The 22,539-nt window shown below is 30.0% G+C and overlaps 1 protein-coding gene across 13 annotated transcripts in view; it reads right to left on the bottom strand.

The window, feature by feature from the left end:
- Positions 1-22,539, bottom strand: part of LOC139481149 (cytosolic carboxypeptidase 2-like) — a 111,593-nt gene that overhangs the window by 67,808 nt on the left and 21,246 nt on the right. For 11 of the 13 annotated variants that reach the window (XM_071264274.1, XM_071264270.1, XM_071264273.1 and 8 more), the window contains exons 3-8: positions 18,461-18,535; positions 17,012-17,146; positions 6,018-6,088; positions 5,176-5,249; positions 3,211-3,293; positions 745-827 (exon numbers count right to left, since the gene is read on the bottom strand). In XM_071264274.1, coding sequence (XP_071120375.1) covers positions 745-827; positions 3,211-3,293; positions 5,176-5,249; positions 6,018-6,088; positions 17,012-17,146; positions 18,461-18,535 — 521 coding nt within the window. The remainder of the gene's footprint in view (positions 1-744; positions 828-3,210; positions 3,294-5,175; positions 5,250-6,017; positions 6,089-17,011; positions 17,147-18,460; positions 18,536-22,539) is intronic. The other 2 variants (XM_071264277.1, XM_071264283.1) reach the window with 1 other exon arrangement.

The raw sequence follows: 22,539 nt of genomic DNA, 5'->3' as shown, positions 1-22,539 counted from the left end.
ATAAAGATCTATAATTAATAATGCAGACTTCTAAAAGTTGCTTTTAATTGTTGAATCCATTTCATGCTTGATATTTCCAATATTTTTTGTTTCATTATTTATTAATAACATTTTACTAAATCCTATTACTTACAAAACAAGCCTTTGGTTCATACATAAATACGATTCTTCCCTTAATCCTATCACTTATCACTTACAAAACAAGCCTTTGGTTCATACATAAATACCAGTCTTCCCTTAATCATATTAGTTACAAAACAAGCCTTTGGTTCATACATAAATACCAGTCTTCCACCATTTTACTAAATCCTATCACTTACAAAACAAGCCTTTGATTCATACATAAATAAAGGTCTTCCCTTAATCATATTCGTTACAAAACAAGCCTTTGGTTCATACATAAATACAAGTCTTCCACCATTTTACTAAATCCTATCACTTACAAAACAAGCCTTTGGTTCATACATAAATACCAGTCTTCCCTAAATCCTATCACTTACAAAACAAGCTTTTGGTTCATACATAAATACAAGTCTTCCTTAAATCCTATTACTTACAAAACAAGCCTTTGGTTCATACATAAATACCAGTCTTTATGTATTTATGTAATGTGTTTCCCTCAGTTTTAGTTTGTTACCCTGATTTTGTTTTTTGTCCATAGATTTATGAGTTTTGAACAGCGGTATACTACTGTTGCCTTTATTCATACATAAATACAAGTTTTCCCTAAATCATATTACTTACAAAGCAAGCCTTTGGTTCATACATAAATACCAGTCTTCCACCATTTTCTTCTCCTCTTACCATTGGCATCTTCTCTGCTCCAGCTGAAATGATAATCATAGTTACATTATAATTTATAATAAGAGTGATAAATACCCCTCAATCCTTGAAAACCAACCAAAATATTGTGGACCTTCCATGTATAGTTCAATGAGAAAAATACATGATTCTGAAAACTTAACTTGTCCTCTGGAGCTTGAAAAAGATCCAATGGGGACATGAAAATTGTTAGAAGACCTACATTCCTCATAACCAACATACCAAATATCATTGTCCTACATGTATAGTGACTGATGACCTAATCCTAAAAACTCAAACTGGCCACTAAAACATGAAAATAAATTCAAAGACAGGTGTAGCTGCCAAACATATATATGGCCCACAAAGAGTAAAACAAAATATCATAAAGACCTAAGAGCTACGGTTCCACAGCTAAGACAGGTGAAGATAATTCATTCACATTGTTTCACCTTGAAAAACTTTCATACATGGTTTGTGTCTGTCATATTGATTTTCATTCATTGTTTTGTTATAAAAAATATGCTGTTGGATTTTTTATTTGAATTGTATCACATTTTTTCATGTTGGGACTTTAAAGCTATGGGTTTTATTCATTGTTGAAGGTCCCTAAAGTTTATGAAATCACAGTAGTTTGGACTCCAGTGAATAGTTGTCTCATTGGTAACCATATTACATCTCCTTTTTTTATATTCATGCAAATATGTTATCTTAAGTGTAACCCTGGATAATATATATAAAGGTTATTAGCAAACTGTCAACATTGGTAGTTTGTTTTCCTATCATAAATATATACTTTAGACTGGTCAGGACAGATAAATACCATTTAATTTACTATGTACAAAATAATGAAAACCACATAGTATTACTTCTTTTAAAAAAAATATAAAGTGGGTCATTTCAAAATTCTTATTTATCATTTAAATTTATTTCTTGTTTACAAATTGAGTTATATAATGATGCTTGTATGAGCAAATAATTTATATTTTGACATTTATTGCCTTTTTCTTTTAAAATATCAATAACCATTTATTACCTAACATTTCTGAGGTAGGCTTTTAGAGAATAATTCAAGTATAAAAATCATATTTCATGCCAATTATGAAAAATTGGCTATAAATCAAATTTTATTAGTTCAAATAGTATATTTTAGTATATTTATGTTGAAAATTGATATCCTTTTTGTTGAAAATTTAATTAAAATTATGCACCAATAAGTTCAATATTTCAATAAATAAACAAGAAAGTTATTCACCCTTTTACAAGAGCAACTTCAAAACTTGAGGCCTGGTATCATGGGCCATTATGGACTGTCAACTGTTAAGTGTAACGACTTGTAAGTTTAAATATCTATGTACAAGTGTTTAATTAAATATTGGAATAAATTATTATATCCTTGTATAAAACCAATACATATAAACAAACCAGGCTATATATAGTATTGTAAATTCTTCAAGGGAACACAAAGAGAACAGCTTTAGTGTAAAAACATTTAAAGAGGCTATTAAACCCCAATTGACATCAGAAGTTTCAAATCACACACCACATTAAATACGTCAATAATTAAATTTTAAGTCCTTGATATAACTATAGAAGAATTATTGTTGATTGAATTTTTTCCCCACTTTTTCTTACGGTTGATAATTACATATATGTGAAGTAGACGAAATATCAATATGAAATTTTAAGATGTGGTGTATTTGGCATAAGACTCATCAAAAATATTATGATAAAAGATGTTTGCCACAAGAGTCATTTTACAATTTATAAAATTACATACATGTACATCAGAGTACACTTCGTTTTTTGCAAGTATTTGATGAAAATCTCTTCAGTAAACAACGCTTTTTTAAAAGTTTTCATCAGGAATAAACATTGCACCATGCACCATACAATCATTTTTTACTAAAAAAAAAGTAACAACCATTTTGATGCATATGATTTGGTTTGCAGCTTTATTTGCCATTACTCAAATATCAACAAACCATTGGTTTTGTTTTACGTTGCATTGAATATAAAAATTATGAGATGTGGTATGATTGCCAATGATTGCCAATGAGACAGCTATCCACCAAAATTCATATTAAGTGGATGTGAGCAATTCCAAGGTGCAACCATAGCCTTCAACAATGAAAAAATTAATACTGAATGTATATTTTGTCACTGTGACAAAGATAAATTATAAGCCATTTGCTTGCCAAAGAATAACTGAAAAGCTTTGAAGACAGACAAAAACAGAAACTGCTGAAAGTGACAGAAAAGTTTTCCAGTCACTTTCTTTAGTAATGGTCTATTTTTCGAGTACTTAGCATTCATTATTAGGGAAGACCCTGAATGTTGACAATATAACTTCCCAATGTCTGTATGACATTAGAAACTGAATTACTATAATATAACTTGTTTACTTACTTGGTTTATAGAATGGTTCAGGTTCAGGAGGAATATAATACATATGTTTTATTTTTTCATTCAACACTTGAATTTCTGAAGGCCTGTAACAAAAGAAGAAATTAAAAATATCATTCTATTTACTCTGTAAATACAAAAAGGGAAAATATCAATATTTGTTGAGACTATATAATAATGGAGGTGTGACAAAAATTACAATTTTCAAGTATCTGTTAGATCAAATATTTGTATCTGACATGTTGTATATAATATTTAATGAATAAAGGATAGGTGAATGTGAAATTAGTTTGTAGCAATAGTTTAAAGATCTGAAGCCTAGAGATCAATGTTAGAATATCCTTAATTAACAAAAGTAATGGTTTCTTGTTGAGCAAAGCAAAAGGATTCATTCGGATTAGTTTCCAGAGATTATCTATACAAGTATGTATCTACCAGATCATAGCCATGGCTTTTGAATAAAACAAGAAAATAAAGGAGACAACAATGAAACAGCAATACAACAGCACAAAGAACCAAAAGCACACCTATAAAGGGTCCTACTCGTCTTCAATAAAAGACTAAATCATTAACTACTAAGTATAGAAAGTTGTAAACTGAACTTTGAAAAATGCTCCAAACTTCCTAAAAATTTACTGGAATATGTCTTGAAAGAACAACTTGTGCATCAATTTAACAAAAGACAACAAAAAACATGCTACGACAAGACCACCAATGCAATTACATGTATATCATAGTATCACAAGCATTATCATTATTGGTTTTTTACTCATTTGTAATCATTATATGTAACCTGCCCTTTATGGGCTGATAATTGGTTTAATAAAGTATTTGTGTTTGTATCTGACAGAGTTCTCAACGCACAAAAACAGGAAAAGACAAAAACACTTTTCATACCAGGACATTTTCAAAAAGAAATTAAAATTCATAATGCCATTCAGTACAATTTTCATTGAAATCCACTCATTGAATATTAGAAAGTGCAGATACACCTAGTATATAAATGCAAAAGTTCATTAATTGCTGTCAAAAAGCCTACTGGTACATAATCATTTGGACAAACAAAAATTCCAATACAGCTATTCAATGCTGAATAATCCATAGATTTGACATTAGTAACTAAAAGTACTCTTTAAATTGCCATTGATATCCACTATTACTGCTCAGTGGTCTTGTGGTAGCATGCATACCTCAAGCGCCATAGGTTGTCAGTTCAATCACATAGCAGGCAGCATAAACAAATTAGCTTAAACTATACACAAGGGGGGGGGGGGGGGGGATCAATACACAATTTAATAAGCATTTGGTAGTTGCTGACATTTTTATCTATTTTATCTATTAGCAACAAACAACTAAGGATTGTTTATACTTTGAACCAAAGTGCTTGATATAACAGTATGGTGCAGTCCGGTGTATCTGCGCACCGAAGACTTATGACTTCACTTCATTCAACTGATAAAACCAATAAATGAATAATATTGTGTGAACACTTTCATGACATACTTTTATTTTATAAAATATTCTGTTTGTATGGTTTCACCCTCAATATTTTATGTAATGCATGTCTAAAATTAGTGAAACCCCTGTTCTGGGAGTTCCTCCAATGTCCGGTGATTTCGCGCATGCCTTTTAAAAGTAGCTTATTTTGAATAAAGGAAAGATTTTCTACTCCGAAATATAGCTGAATTTGAACCAAGCACACTGAAGAGGATGCAGAGCAAAAATTATTTCAATCTGATAATGAATTTTTTTTAATTGATATTGGCCAAATATTGTAAATCACAGCATTGCAGTTATTATTTAACTCTTGAACTTATCAAGTTTATTCTTTTTTATCCTTTCAGAAGGCTAAAACAATAACAAGAATGATTTTCTTTGTGTTACTTTGTTGATATGACAAAATCAGCTAATGCGCGGTATCACCGCCCGAGCGGGCACGGGGGACTCCACTGTATACATAATTATTACCATCTAGCTGCTTGCTGTGGACCAAGTTCTTTAGACAATGCAAACAAACTCCTGGGTTCTCTAAGTTTTGGTACCTGAAATAATTAATATGTAATGAAATTGATATATTGTTCCAGTACTTGGGCTGGCAGATTAAGATTAGATAAACATCTGATTTTTACTTTTAAAGTTGACCATTTTTTGAAGTATTAACTCATAATTGAGAATTCTTCCTCTTTTTAAAAGGCTCTTCAGAAAAACATATTTTTGTGGGTTTTTTTATTGGTAATCGTTGTCTTAGAAAGTCAATATTCCAATGATGCTGCCTCTCCACACATAGGTTGCTGGTTCTGTGTTTTACAAATGTTCTGTTTATTGTTTTATCTTGAAACACATGAATAAGATAACACCAACATCTGAGCTTCCAAAAAAACTATTCTTGCTCATCAAAATTCATTGTTGTATTTCAATTTCTTCTGCACATTCAGCTACATCCTGTATACGTTTTCTTGATGAAGTATTTTCTTGTACAACAAATTGAAAGTTAACATGATTTTCCAGAAGGATGCATGATAAACTATATTCTTAGTTGATTAATCAACATATTGAATTTGGTGCCTGTGTGGTTCGTTTCTCATATGGAACTGTTGTGCTATGCCAATGGAGATGACTGAGAGTAACAGGAGATCTTACCTAAATGTTTTCACATGTTTACTCTCTTATACTTATAACTTAAAGTCTCAAGTATTAATACAGGCAAACCTTCAATGAGACGCATGTCATCAAAATTTCAAAGATTCGATGAGAAATGTTGCCTCAAAATATTAAAGATAAAATAGGACTGATTTTTATAAAGCACATACCATTCCTTTGCCATCTTGATAGCTATAAACCAGTTGTGTGGTCCGTAACAACTCTTCTTGTAATTTGTTATCTGCAAGTAAAATTCAGAACATTTATTCCTGTTATACATTTAAACACAATGACATATTACCTTGCTTCAAGTAAGTTGAAGATTAAGGTTTGACCAGGGTTTTCAAATAAATTATTAAAATTATTGAATTCTTTATCAAACATATAAATGGTATTCCAATAAAAAAGAAGTACAACAGCAGTCAGTTAAGCTGAAAGACAGTTTTATTTTTTCACAAAATTGTTAAGAATTTCTATAACGTAATTCAGCATTCACTTTTAAAATACATAGCAATATTTTGATCACTGAAGACTTGTCCATTCCATTAGGAACTGTTTATTTTCAATTGACATTTCTAAATAATGATTCAGACAGTATATCCCCATTGAAAATTTTATCAAAAATACATTTAAGAATATTCAAGATTCTACTGAACAAAATAAATTCTGCACCATTTAGCCCACTAGTATATTATAAATATATAGCTAATAAAAAGTGATGTTGATTATCACATATCATTTTCTAGCCTCAACCATTGTTATACCTCTAAACAGTCGAGCACTGTGGGAATAATTTTCTTCTGGAGTTGTCTCTGTATAAATAATCTAAGTAGTTACAGCATTTTTATACATTAGAATACTTTTCTTTCACTCATATCATCATAGATTTTTTCAATATAACCCCCCCCCCTTTTCCATACACATTTTTTTCAAAACTACTTTGTTATCAAGTTGCTAGTAATGACAGATTGTGGACTACCTGAGCCACCTGTTTTCAAACAGTTAATGCTATAATAATTCGCATAAATTCAACTGTCCATTTACAGTTTATCTTCTTATATAGGCTATAAGTACTTCAACATTGTTATTTGGATTTATAATGCATACAAATATCTATTAGATACATCTAGTAGGGCATTAGACTCACAGATTGGGTGTATCTCAATTTACAACAAGATATTGTGGTTATTGCATACAGAAAGTGATTTCAATAATGTAGAAGATGAGTTTTTCAGCAATTTAATCTTATATCAAGGTAAAGCATAATAAATGAAGGATATAAAAAAAAATTCATGACATCTTGGTGTAAATAATGAAATAATCTCTCAGATTCAATATTATTTTGACCACAAGATTATAAATGAGGAAAGAAAAATGGCCGAAGTAAGAAACTAAAAAAGATCATAAGATTAAAAAGTTACGATAATATTTGAGAATTATAATGAAAGCAGTTAAAGCAAGATGTTCAGTTATGAACAATGCAAAGACAATTATCATTCAAACATTAACTCTCTTGGCTCAATGTTCAAAACATTGAAATTGCCATTGAATTTTAATTATAAAATAAACAAACAACTTCACAAATTCAATGATCAAAACATTAACGGGTCTACTAAATACTATTTAATACATAGATACAACAATGTGTCAAGACTTTCAAACCTATAAAGCTTATTAAACAAAGAACAAAAGAACACAATGTCTGACCTGTTAATTCCTACTTAAGTACTAATAAGCTGTGGTCATTATATAACCCCACTTAAATACTCTTTGATCTAAACAGGTAAAAATCTTACAAGAATATAACAGGTGCTTTTTGATTTCATGCTAATAAGCAGTTTAACCAAGTTTTTTTCTTTGTAGAGCAATTTCTGCAACAGCTTCCACCATGGAATTTAAGTTGCTATGTCAAACAGGTAAAATGATTATTGAAAAGCCTCACCTGGACTTCCAAATCAGTGGATAAAATTATTAACAATTAAGAAAGAAAAAAAAGCAAATCTACAGTTTTATAGACAGTATTTACTTATAAAAGTATATCATGTATATATTCATATACAGAGTTTATTTCGGGACATGCACCCAAGCAGACACATTTCTTACAAATATCCTACACTCTCCTATAAAGGAAGTAAACTTTCTAAAGAAACACTAACAAATTGCTTAGTTTCTGTACAAGGTATTGGGTTATCTTTGATATGTGAAAATGTTTTTAATCTTAAGCACAAGTTTGACGCTTAACATTCAACAATAAAAAGTTCTTTGATAAAATAACTGTTATACTTATAAGTTATTGTCGTATCAAGTTTTGAGCACTATAAAAATGACCATCTAGGTATAAAATTCATTTAAGGAACAAACTAATCATATGACCTGACAAACCACACCATAGCTTCTATCAAATCCTGCATCTCCATAAATACTAATCCCAAAACAACTACCATAGGATTAAAAAGACATTTATCACACATAGAACTCAAACAGAAAACTGATATATGTTTTTATCGTATTTACATTTGTACAATAACTATATTATCAAGCAATCTGATGGGTATCTAGGTGACTAAGTCCTCTTTTGAAAAGCATTGGATATACATTTAGAAACCAGAATAATTATAACACATGATACATGTATTGTATACTATGAGAAGTAAAGAAACTTTCAGATCATATCATAACTTTGTCTACACAAATTTTGCATTAAAATTGGTGAAAATACAGATTTCCTCATACTTAACATGCCCAAAACTTTAAGTTCAATAAAATTGCAATGCTTTATGACTTGAATTAACTTAATTGTAGCTTATAAAGCAAGCAATGAGAAAAGCAGGCTTTACGAATTTTGTCTAAAATAAATTTGAAGTGTTACTATGGAAATGCTTTCTTAAAGTACCAGCCAATTCATTTTTCGTGGCCTGTCTCATAGAAATTAATTGAAATGGACATAGACTAGAAAGAACATCCCACTGAACTATGATGTTGTTCTCCCAAAGGTAAAGATGAAACTGGAAATATAGCTACCAACCTTGGATGTCTACAGGGTTTTTATAGCATTTAAAGAAATCTTTACATTCAAAATAAACAACAGTTTCATGTCAAATGGAATTGAAGCAAAATATAACTAGTCACTCACATGTAAATTATATGTAAAAGAAGCATACTTGTTATGGAAACATTGTGCACGAAATAATTAAATGAAACACCAAATAAAGATTTTTAAAAACACTGCTTAAAAATACATTGAAGGAGAAAAGGAACCACCAAAATAGTGTACAACAGACAACATCAACCACCAGCACTAGACTCCAAGATAGTGGACTCATGTACAACAGACAACATCAACCACCAGCACTAGACTCCAAGATAGTGGACTCATGTACAACAGACAACATCAACCACCAGCACTAGACTCCAAGATAGTGGACTCATGTACAACAGATAACATCAACCACCAGCACTAGACTCCAAGATAGTGGACTCATGTACAACAGACAACATCAACCACCAGCACTAGACTCCAAGATTAAAGAATAACATACACTCTCAATTTTGAATATAATTGACAAACATCTCAGACCCTGGGATTTCAATCTAAACATGAAAATCATCACAGTCATACCGGTAATTATAAACTCGCTGTACTATGAAATGTAGGTCAAGGTGATTAGATTACTTTGATCAATGCTGTATTGTTTAAGAGGAATAAAGTACTTAGTGATATATATTTTTGTTTATCAACTTGTGCATGTATCAAGTCAGGCTATCTGGTCCATGTGTTGTCTGGTGTTGTGTTTTTATATCTGTTTTTAGGAGTCTTCGTGTTTGTGGTTGTAGTTGTTGTTTTACTGTGTGGTATTTGAGGCAATTTATCTTGCTATGGATTCATTAATATTTGAAGGATACACATTTTTGTAGATTTCGTGGGTACAGTGGCACCATGAATTTAAATGTTCAATACAATACAGGTTTTATAAAGGGATGTATGCAGAATTTGCCAAAACAACAAATTCAAATATCAAGAAATATGCAAGTTTTCCTTAGTCCATGAAAATTTGTACCCACGAAAATAAATGAATCCACAGTATCCCTGTTTATCTAATACTTAGATATAAACCAACACAAGATATGGAAGGACACATGATCAGAATAAAGTATTTTAATTTGGCATGCCATACTTGTGACAAGGAATATATAATACTATTATTAATTACCTGCATTTTTGAAAAAGTCCAAAGACAATATGTCTGAATTTACAAAAGACGACCAAGGAAACATTAGGAGGCGATCGTCTTCGTCATCTGACGAATTCTCCCCATCACTCAGCTGCATGTCTATCCCAGGCAACCTGGTTAGCTGATCGCCTCTCCCAGTCATGTTAAATATTTCTTCAATGCTGTTATTCATCGTCTTTTTATATCTTATAACATTAATTCGATCAAATGTCAGTATACTCCTAACATAAAATTTACTTTCCTATTTTTCTTCGTTTCACTTTCAATGGCAGCTTTAATCTTATTCTATTTTGCATCATGATTTAATTCTCATAAATATCAATAGAAAATGTATATCTCTCAATTCTTTGTACATTACAGTCAAGTCATTTTAACAAAATATTTGCATGTTTTGCACTATCGAAACGTATTTGTCCCACAGAATTTTAATCCAATTTATATATCCAAAATGTCTGGTGTTTAATCTTTATGTCTTTTAATGTACAATTCATGTACAGTAACTAATCAATGCATGATATTACTTCAGAGTTTAATCTTTAAGCATTTTGCTTGCATTATAAATGCAGTCAGTAAACAACTTGAGAAAACAGACTTAATCGTCTATTATTTTGTAATCAACGACTTATAAAATATTAATGAAATTATTGATAACTTCAATTGCCTTTTAGTTATAAAACACTCAGTTTACCTAATCCATTAAACCACAATAATAACTTCCAATAAATTACATCACAGGATATCAAAATACTTTTTTTAATTTCCTTTTCTTACATATATTGAAAAAGATATTCTAACTCCAATGAAATGCATTTAACTTTTTCTCCCTCTGACTAGATTCTCTTTCTTGAACACTGATTTAAACTGAACACTTTCCAATGAAAACAGATCCCTAGATTCCAATAATATAATTCACATCACCAAAATAAATAGTTCCATTTTAAACTTTCTGAATGATACATATTATGGATATATTATCCTATTTGAATACAAATCAACTTCATCTAAGTGAAAGCATTGATCATGTGGACGACGGTTGGTATTTAAAAGGGTAGATCTAGTTTCAAATGACTGAACCTACTAAAAACGGATCAACATGCCCAAACCTAAAGCCTTTTAAATTTCTTATTAAGTAACAGATACATTGTATTTAAATATTCTGTATGAAATGACGAGTTGGTCAATACTTTTACTGTTATATGTTTATTAACCAGGACAAAAGGACTACAAAAATGTATTTGATATTTTGATCATATTTTTTTAAAAGGTAATTTAACAACAAATCATCAATTTTAGAATCAAACAATGGTTTACTATTAGACAATTGATCTTTTGAATTATAATTATTCATGAATATGAAACATTACAAAGCTAGAAGCTATATTTGACTTTTAAAATTATTCCAATGAAAGAATATAATTATTTTTTCCACCATAAAAAATTGCAACGAACAAACTATCATTTTATCTAAATATTTCATTAGTATAGATATTATCTTCATAATGAAACACAAAACTGTTTTAAATTACTGTGTACTTTTCTGGCACCACAATGAGGTACGGTAAATGGTACTATGGGTATAAGAGTACGAGTGTTTAAGGTCATTGATTACTTTCAGTTCCATGCCAAATTTTTTGCAGATACTAAATTAGACTGATAGTTCTAAAAAATGAAACAACACGCTATAAAATTTCATGCGTCCAAATTCTTTTTATGATTACCTTCATCAGGAACGCTCAAAGCCGAATATTTTAAAGTCAAGGATGTTTAAGAACCTTTAAAATTGTCCAAGAATGCAACTTACACTCGAAGCTAGATGAACCTTCTTTGCTTAGTTACCTTTAAAAATAAGACAGGTGACTGTTACAAGTGACCTGATGTAAGGCTGAGAGTACTTAAGTTTGGAATTCATGAAAAAAATAATTTGACAATACATTCCACCTTAAAATACATTTGTATAGAAATAAAACAAAGTTTACTTTCAACAAACTTCAATATTAATCCAATTATAATCAGAAAACAAAACAAGAGACAATCTCATTCTTAAAATCCTAATTTGATGAGAGCTAACAATCCTTTACTAAGGTAAACGTACTATATAAACACAGGAATACCCCACTGGATCAACATATCTATTTAAACTATATAGATTAGTCAATGTAATACATCGTAAAACAGTGTTGCTATTACACTTGTCAACTGGAATGTTTGAAGTGCCTACATTACTTATACCTGGATGTTTGTTTTTTATTACTTATATCTTCTATGTCAACAAATCGAGGACAAATACTCTCCACGGACAAGCACTGTAATGACCTATTGGTCGTCGTTTTCTTTGAAGCTTGTAATTTAATTCAGTAGTAAAGTGCATGAAATGTAAATTGTGCTCCTTTTTAATAACTGGTGCATTATTCATCTAATTCAGTCTAGAAAGTGATAAACAAGTAATTTTTTAGCTTAAAGCTTTATATTGTTTTGTTTTTTTACATTTAAGTATTTCATTCCTTTGATATTTAGTAGTTGTATAGTTATCACCATTTCACTGTTTTTGACTTTTTATAAAAGATTTAATGTGTACTAAGGCACAAATTGTACCGAACATCTTATCAACAGATTGGTACAGTTTAATTCTCACAAGAGGTCCTGAGCATTACTGACGACAGAATCCCTCAAATCTACTAATTTTATACGTTTCATTTAAAGAAGTGTAAATATGAAAATAAAACCCATCAGAATAAAAAAATCTCAAAGAATACCAATTATCATACAATAATTTGCCATTGCATTGATAATCTCAATATATTTTTTGTGCCTTGCTATTCTCCCCCTTTTTTAATTTGTATATCTAACTATTTCAATAAAGACATGCTTTGTCTACCATATTATTTTATCTACACTTTCTAAAACCATAATACCCCTATCAAATTAAAGAAACTAACATTCATGACCCAACTACTTTCTACATGTACTATACTAAAACAGTACTCTACCATCATCCAGTTCTTTGTCTGATTGAGAATCATTTATATTTCTAAAACTTCCAAATATATCATCTTCTGTAAATATCAGTATTCATACAAACATCAATGATTATCATCGTCAAGGATAGTTCTGTTCATTGAAAAGCAACAAAAATTTGAGCAGATTTGATGTAAATTCATTGGAAACAAAGTATAAAAAATCAAATTTAGCACTTCATAAAGGTTTTAGCAATCATCATATATATTAGACAAAGCCATAAAATAACTACAGAGATTGACAGATGAAAGAGTAAGAATAGTTTTGTATAAATTTATAACTTTGGTAAAGTGAAAGTATGGATGGCTGCTTAATGTCCTGCAGCAAATTAACATGCATATTCAGGATAGACTACCACATTATTTATGTATGTGCCTGTCCCAAGTCAGGAGCCTGTAATTCAGTGGTTGTCGTTTGTTTATGTGTTACATATTTGTTTTTCGTTCATTTTTTTTACATGAATAAGGCCGTTAGTTTTTTCTCGTTTGAATCGTTTTACATTGTCTTATCGGGGCCTTTTATAGCTGACTATGCGGTATGGGCTTTGCTCATTGTTGAAGGATGTATGGTGACCTATAGCTGTTAATGTCTGTGTCATCTTGGTCTTTTGTGGATAGTTGTCTCATTGGCAATCATACCACATCTTCTTTTTGTATATGTTAATGTAATATGAACATATGTCATTGAAAAGTGGTATGTAAATCAGCATCTAAATACTAGGATCTTTAAATGCAATGTGTCAAGATTAAGAGATAGAAGGTATTGATATTCCTCATTTAATGTAGGAATATGGCCACAGAATTGAACAATCCCAAGTGAATAACTTAGGAGGAGTATAAATCTTTAGAACGTAATAAAACAAAATTTTAAAATCATGTTTGCATATGACAAACCTTTAGATTTGGCCAAATTTAAAGTATTTTGGTATCATAGATACTGCTAAGGCCTGGTAACAAGGGCATATAGGTGAAACCAAAATCACATTCTAATATTATTTTTTTTTATGAACTTTTTTAGGGCATACCATAATGCTCATTTAACAGGGCTGTAGTCAAAAACAAATTACATGGTCAGTATAGTAATATATATTGGCTTTACAAATCTTGTTTTAATTTTACAAGCTAATGGTATGTTCTAATTCTTTTCTATTGTTTGTAGTTGTTACTTTTTAAAAGGATTGAATAATAAACCTGTTACAAATCTGTAAAACAATGTAGATCATAGGTATGATAAAATACAGACTGAAATTCTAGACCTCTTGAAGTCTCGTTAAATTAATATTCAGTCCAAAGTGCATATCCATATCTACCATATGTAAATCTTTTCAATCCCTATAAATCATAACTAACAACTGCAGATATTTAGTAGAGCATATATAAAATTTTAATTCAAAACATGCGTTATAAATTTCAAATAGTAAACTGAAGATCTACTTTTACCGAAACAGAAGCATAAAAGCCAATAAACATAACATGGACAACATGACAAATTGGAAGTCAATCCATAGTTTCTTAAATAATTTCTGTCTTTTAGATATTTATGATTCCAAGAATTTAACTTTCTGCCTCATATGTGACAAGTAAGGAATTACACTGTCTTTAACAGCTTTGCTCTGATAATCATAAGAGGAATTAGCTACAAAATTATGAAACCAATCTTAGAGAAACCAATATGAAAAATTCACAAAAATACTGAGCAAGTTCAACCATCTGTAATTTGTAAAAGAATTCTAACAACCTTTCGCATATGATAAATATGGTAAAACAAAAGAAGACTGAGGTTATTGAAAACTATTAAGTACCAATGTAATCCAGACAAATTATTTACCAATGACATGTGAATGGAAAGAAAGACAAGCAGAAGATGATACCAACTACACTATACACCATTTTTATTGCTGGGGGTTAAAAAATCAGTTGCAATTCCTATTTTAGGATATATTGAAACTAAAGCAGACATGAGATGTCCTAGTTCTGAGAAAAACTGTCATGCTAATATAAGTGAATTTCTCAATCTCTTTAGCCTAAAGAAGTCTTTTAAATTTTTCCTTTTTCTTCCATATTAAAAGACCAAGAACGAATGATCAGAAAAATTAAATTTATTTAAATAATTCCAAAAATTGCCTTAAAATTTATATAATCTAAGAGAAAGGCTTGTGACATTTTAGTCTGCTGCACTGAACAACAACAACTGTTCATAAATATGCTGTAGAAACTGACCCTTCTCCTTGAGTCTAAAAAATCAATTACATGTACATGTACAGTATAATATAATCATTTAGGTCCAACCAAAGGGAAATAATTCAAAAATATAAGCTGACTGAGTTTTACATTAGTTGTTTGTGCATTCCTCATACATTCATTATAATTTTTTAGGATTTTAAAATTAGCATTCTAACATGTGTAAATTATATATGATAGTTATCTTTATTTGGGTTGTTTGATTAAGCTGCTTTTCTATAAAATTCTTCAAATGTTCAGCACAGTTGAACATTAAAAGTAAGAGTAGAAATCCTAATGGATTATATAAATTCCTGAAAGAACCATTTTAAATATCGTTCTATGTTCTACCAACCTGGGCAGACCCTCAAGGGTAGTCAAAGATAGTTAAGCACCCCTTTGGTCATTTTATGTCACAATTATAATTTTAAATAAATCCTCCTGAACTTGAAAGGAAAGATCACCAGTTTTTAACAGAAATGCAAAATTCATAAATGCGAAGAAAAAAAATGTTTGAAAAAATTAGCAGATATAAACATTCTGTTATTACTCCTTACTTACTTTATCTAATATATAAAGTATCAAAATATACAGACCTTCCTGGCATAAATGTAAAAATTTCATTGTTCCAACCCAGGAAAACTGTCATTTGATTTTCATGAGTGATTTTAATATTAAAGGTGAAGAATAATTTAATTTCTTGTTACAGCTTATTATGTAAAGAAACCAGACAATGGTAGTAAAACAAAATTTAAAATTAAAAAGTTTTATCCATATATTAAAAAAAGTCATTGAAATTGACAAACTTGAATGTTTTGTAAGGATAGGGACTAAAGATAAAATTTGGTGAAGATGTTATGAAAACCTACTTCAGGTACTTAGTAACTAACTTAGTAGATAGGAAATTAAAGATTGCAAGAGACTAAAGTGTCTGCAGATCTAACAGAATGAATGAAATTTAATTAAGGAAAGTTCTTCAACAATAAGGGATGCCATCAAAAGATCAATGTAGGATAAAAAACTTAAATCAAATAGTTGGGGGTGGGGATAAACTTGCTGCAAATTTTGTTAAATTGACATCGATTTTACATGTATCCCTATTGGTCAATCAATCATTCCCAAAATTAAGTTAAGAAAGGAGGGGGGTAGGGGGGGGGGGGGCAGTGAAAAAACTATGTAAATTAAGTTTTTTATCCTACATTGAATTTTTGATGTCGTCCCTAAATCTTTGACTAATATATCTGTCTCTATAACTAAATTGATTAATTCATGATAGTAACACAACTATCAGAACTATTTTACTATTTCTTTGCAGTTAGTATTTATTGGTGAAAGAAACTTTAGTGCATGGGGAGAACCACAGACCAACAATTATTTTTTAAAGATTGAAGTGTAGTGCATCTTCCAAGTGAGGAATTAGAACTCATAACCTTGGAGTTGATTGGATGGTAAACAGAACTTTTCAACTAATGAGACCACACTGCCTCAGAGGCCCCAGTCTAAATAACTTAATCCTTCTTCATAAACTCTTAGCCAGATCTAGGATAAAAGGATACCAGAGTTTTCAATAACAATCATCTCCAAACAGGAGTTGTCAACATAAATTCAGACAGTCTATAAAGAATTGCCTGACAGAAAGATAACTTTTTTATAACTTGTGTGACACGATAGATTTTTCTTTCAGATTTGAATTTTTACCTCCATTTTTCTTGCCTTCTGAGTCAGAATCATCATTATCACTTTCACTACCGCTGTCACTACTTATGTTATACCCGTATGTCTTTTCCCATTCTGCATAGGAGGAAAAATTGTGACGGAAACCTTGGTTACGACCTGAAAAAACATTAATGGTTGTTACAATAAAGTAGGAGTTGAAAATCATGTTGTAAATGCCAATAATTGTAAATGTTCCCATAAACACCTGAAAAATAAAATTATTTATTATACATTATTTTTTCATAAAATAAGTGCAGTTACAAAGTTTCTAAATGTCTTATTTATTTTTTCAAAAAGTGCTAAATGGAGAGACAAGCATAACCATGATAACTGAGTATGTTTTGTCCGTTACAATTGTTTATTTGTAATTCTAAAAGATAGGAGTACAGAAAAACTAAATAATAATTGAAATGTATTCAGAAGGGTTTTGAAATTAAACTTTTGACAAGATACTGATAATTTCTAAACAGAGAAAGCAAACATTTTGCTAGAGTAGAAAAAGAAAGAGAATACAGTTTTATTAGACTGCAGAATACACAAACTTCTAGAGTTATGTCCCTTTGGCCACAACTGAACCATATAGTGAGAGATTACAAAATGATATGGAAAAGGAAGGGTTCAAATTTACCAAATGGTAATATTTCTTTTTCCTCCACTTTATTTAAGTCATCTTTATAAATTTCAACTGTAAAAAAAATGTATCACTTCCTTTATGTGAAAACTGGTATGTAAATATGAAGATCATGCAGTTAGTATTTTTGTTTAAAGTGTCCAATAAAACAGAGCATTCAGACCTCTGTAAAGGCCAGCAAAATCTTTTAAATACATTTTTTTAATAAAATGATGTAGAGTTATGTTTTCACAAAATATCAAATTCTTTCCATGATTTTGTCATGCTGTTTTTAACTAAATATCAGCATAAAACTTTATACAAATCAACACTGTGACATCAAATTTATACAAGAACTTGAAGTATTGATATAACTTAATTGTTAATTCTTTTCAATATTCTCAATAACTATTAACTTCTTGTTTTCACTGGAAACTAGAATTCAACTTAAATTTCGCCAAATTGAAAAAAAAAATATTTAAAAAAAAAAATTCTTCAATCATGCCGATTTTACGATTATTCCTTATTTCTTTTTCATGTCTGACAAAAATGTGTTAATCAGCACATTTACTCACATATTTTTCAACATTTGTCAGTTTTCACATAACTGTGCATGCAATACATTCTAGCATCTACAAACAGTATCTAGCATATTCTATCAAAACAATTGAGTAATCATACTCTAGATAACAAAATGAGCATGCTTACACGTAATAAATCAGCATTGAAAAATGTTATCAATTCAACAGAATATACATTTCAAACAAAATTCTACAAGAACTGGCCAGACTAACCACACTTCAGTCAAACTCTTTTGATACCTGAGTCAAGTTCAGCCTCATCATCTTGCTGAACTGTTGGGGGGTCTATCAAGGGAGCTAATCTTTGATTCCTCCCTGAAATTTGACACAACTCATAGCTTTCAATTCAAATTTTGAAATTTTTAGAAGAAAAAAATTTGACAATACAGCCTTTATATATAAAAATTCTACTTTTACACTGTAAACTGTTATTAAGCTTTAGACCTAAATAAACTGTCAAAGACAAGTAGTTTGCCTCCTGAACTAACAGATTTCTGCAATATTCTGTTCAAGTTGTAAAAGAAAAAATGACATATGTCTTTACATATGAATGACAATATATAGGTTAATCCCATTGTATATTTATCTGCACCTTTAACTATACAGACACATGAGTGAAGTGCAAACTTCTAAAACGCAGTTAAACACCGGTGTACTTCCATAAGAATGACATAAAAATTTAAAGGACAGACATTTTCAAGTTTTAATCAAATTAAGTTGTACTACAAATATACAAAATAAATAGGTTGTCAGTACTTTATTGAATTTAATTTGATAAATATCATTTAAAGGACAAATGGTAGAATATTAGTATTTAAATAGTACCCAATCACTCCTTATAATCTTATCAATATTATCATGCTCCCCTATGGTTCATTGCTAAGCAAAATTACAATCTGCCCATGCCAGCATTTTGTGCAAATGAATATTTCTTTATCTTTTTTCTTTAAGGTTCCTTTTTTCCAGTCTACATAAAAAACTCTTTTTTTTAAAGAGCCACAGAAAACTTAAATAAGCATAAATTCAATTATGTCTTACAAACATTCAAACAACATAGAATTCTACCTGAATAGGTTGTTTTTACACTTCTTCGTCTTATATAAAAGGATATTTAGACCGTACAATCATTTTTCATTTTTTCAAATTAATTTTTTGTGTTCGATCATAGAAAATTCATATTTCCTTTACAAAAAGAAATATTATTTATTTCATCAGCTAGTTTGATGAACAAACCTTATACAAACTTGGAATATTAATTAGGCTTACATTTTTCTACATAATCCTTTTCAAGTGTTTCTAAACATAAATTATTTCATCCCTTTTACAAACAACAGTACATTTGCATACTTATTTAGAATAACATATTTATCTTAATAATAATATATATAATATACATCAATGCAGACTTTTTGAAAGGAATAGAAAAAATTATTACAAGCCAACTTCAACTGGTGTTATGCAATTTTCAATTACATGTACGGGTTCTTCTGTATAAATTTTAAGAAGAGCTATTTAAGTATCACGTTTTGTTCAAACCATAAAATATTACTAGTATAAACATAAAGATATGTATTGTGTGAGACCATATCACAAACTCAAACAATATTGACAGTGCTGAATACAGAGGAAACAGCTTACTTCATGAGTCTATATATATACACAAGTAAACAAAGTCACCCTATACTGATTTAAATACATAACAAAAATAACATATTTTAATTTTGTGTGACTGGTTCCATTGGAAATATGTTCACAACGACTACTTTTCGAGTTCGGGTATAAACTGGTTAAATCTTTGATTTTATCAAACCCATTGGTATATATATTTGCACACACACAATAAACTATGTATTAAATGTCCAGTGCTTTTCAGAGCCTTTTTCATAGACTTGATGAGATAAACCCTGCGATGACAAAGCACACCTTACAATCATCCCATACACCAATTGTAGTTGACCTATTGCCTGAAGTATCTGAACAACCATCTTTGCTAGCCAAGGAATAAGATCTGACCTGCTCCACTTTACCCTTCGCACATTTAGTCAGATTTTGGCCTTCTTTTACTTTAAGGGTCCCGATACTTAAGATTAAGGGTTCATTTATGGTTATTGTTAAAGGATGTTTTAGGTTAGGTTTAGGTATTAGGGTTTGCGCTAGTTTAAGGTTTAGGTATGGGTTAGGATAAGGTTTAGCATGTTTCTCTACTGTCATAAAAATTCATAATATCTAATAAAATTAATAGATTTAGCTAACAAACTCCTTATATTTCAATAAGATAACTTTATTTGTTAGTGGAAACTTGTTTTAATGTTAATTAGGCTTAAATTAAAAATTGTTTGCTTTCCCCTCTCTGTGATTAAAGTAAGATAACTCTGGTCAATTTTCCTTACATTCAATCATTATGGAAAGATGATATAGTTCTGTTTTCATTTATAGTCTTTTTCAGAAAAGTTCTTATTGTTTTGAGTAGGTCCCAATTACAATTTTACTCCCTAGCATTCAGCATCAGTTAGAAGCTTCTGGAATAAAGTGGTGGCTATGGTGTACTATTTTGTGTTTGTGCATATGTGTGTTTGTGATTGATTGATTGATTGTTGGTTGCTTAACGTCCAGTGGCAAATATTTCATGCATATTCAGGACGAGAACAAGTTCACAATAATAAATACAATAGGTAGGTTGTTGTAATAGAGGCCATCTAGGATGATGGTCGGGGAAATTTGGACTGCCACTGGAAAATGAGGGTATATTGGATAGGGACAGAAATTTTGCCTTGCAACAGGCTACCTACGGACCCCTCAAAGAGTTGTTGCAAGGGTTCTTAACGTGCAAAGAGCGTGGCACTCTCTTTACACGAGGCATCGGATTTAACATCCCCAATCTGACTGTGTGTTTGTGTTAGGCATTATTACACTTGTATTTTTGTATATTTGTCTTAAGGGATCGAGTAAAGCAAATAATTACATCAGCTTTCTGCTTCATTTGAGTTCTGGCATAATTGTATACACAATTTCGATCTTAGAAACAAATACCTTTACGAGTAGAAGGACGAATGCTGTTGGACATTTTTTATGCATACCACAACTTGAAACAGTGTATTCTTGACAGCACAATTAATGTTTTTCACCGGCATATTGTACATCAAATTAAAAGTAGGAAAAAAGTGTTTTTTTTAATAATTTCCAGGATAATTATGGCTTTAATAGAGAGCAATTTCATGAATACTTGGAAGATGCTTTTTCTGTGACATATTCACTTGTTTCAGAATATTTCCCCCTATATACCTTAATGGTATATCAAGGTATAATAAATGAAATTTTTATTCTGAAACGAGTACCTGTGATCTGTGATTCTGCAGTTTGTTTTTATCGCTCTAAGAAAGTTAGTGATGATGAAGGCAAATTTGGCCTTGCTTATTTTTTTTTTTTTTTTATCTTTATTCAATTCTTCAACATATATATACAACAGATATATTACATATTACACAAAATTATCACAAAGCAATGTTTTAAGTATAATCACATATATATAATCAGCACAATAATTAGAAATTAAATGTTATGACACCTTCGGTTTCTTGTACCAGAATATTATTTTTTAAAAAGTGTTTCTCAAAAACATTTCTCATACATTGACGTATGTAAACTCGGTATGAATACTAATACAGATAACAAAAACATATTTATAAGATAACAAAATAATTCTTTATATTGGTATATATTAATTTTTAACATTTCAAAACAAATAAAAAAAATTATAGATGTACATAAATGTCTTTGATAAACTGATGAAAAATACGAGTATCTAGTACATTACAGATTTTGTAACGATTTTAAATTCAATAAAAAAAACTACATGTATAAGATAAAATTATAACACTGTTCAAGGAAGACAATCAACATATTGACTTTATGGAATTGAACATAGACTCATAGTTCAAAGGAATATAACTCTTGTATACAAATGACACATCAATCGAATTATTTAGCTGCAAATTTGTGCACCACCTTCAGGGAAGATTCTAAATTATCAATATAACCACAAGTTGTTAATCTATAGATACTGACGACTAATAAATGCTAACCACAGTAAAGAATATTTGTTTAAAATTTTTTAACACTTACTCCGAAAAATGCTCGAACTACTTGACTTTCAAAGCTCATAATTAACTATTTACACACTGATATAATATGGTTGTTAAACATTACAAACCTGTAATCGTATAAGACACTATACACCTTGTGTGCTTGCATTAACTTATTCAAAAATATATTTATTTCAAGCCTTAATATTTCGACATGTTGTTTACATTTTATTATAT

Source organism: Mytilus edulis, chromosome 7 (assembly GCF_963676685.1).
Source record: "Mytilus edulis chromosome 7, xbMytEdul2.2, whole genome shotgun sequence".
Lineage (NCBI taxonomy): Eukaryota > Metazoa > Mollusca > Bivalvia > Mytilida > Mytilidae > Mytilus > Mytilus edulis.
The sequence above is the reverse complement of the archived record's forward strand: the minus strand, read 5'-3'. Positions and strand labels throughout refer to the sequence as shown.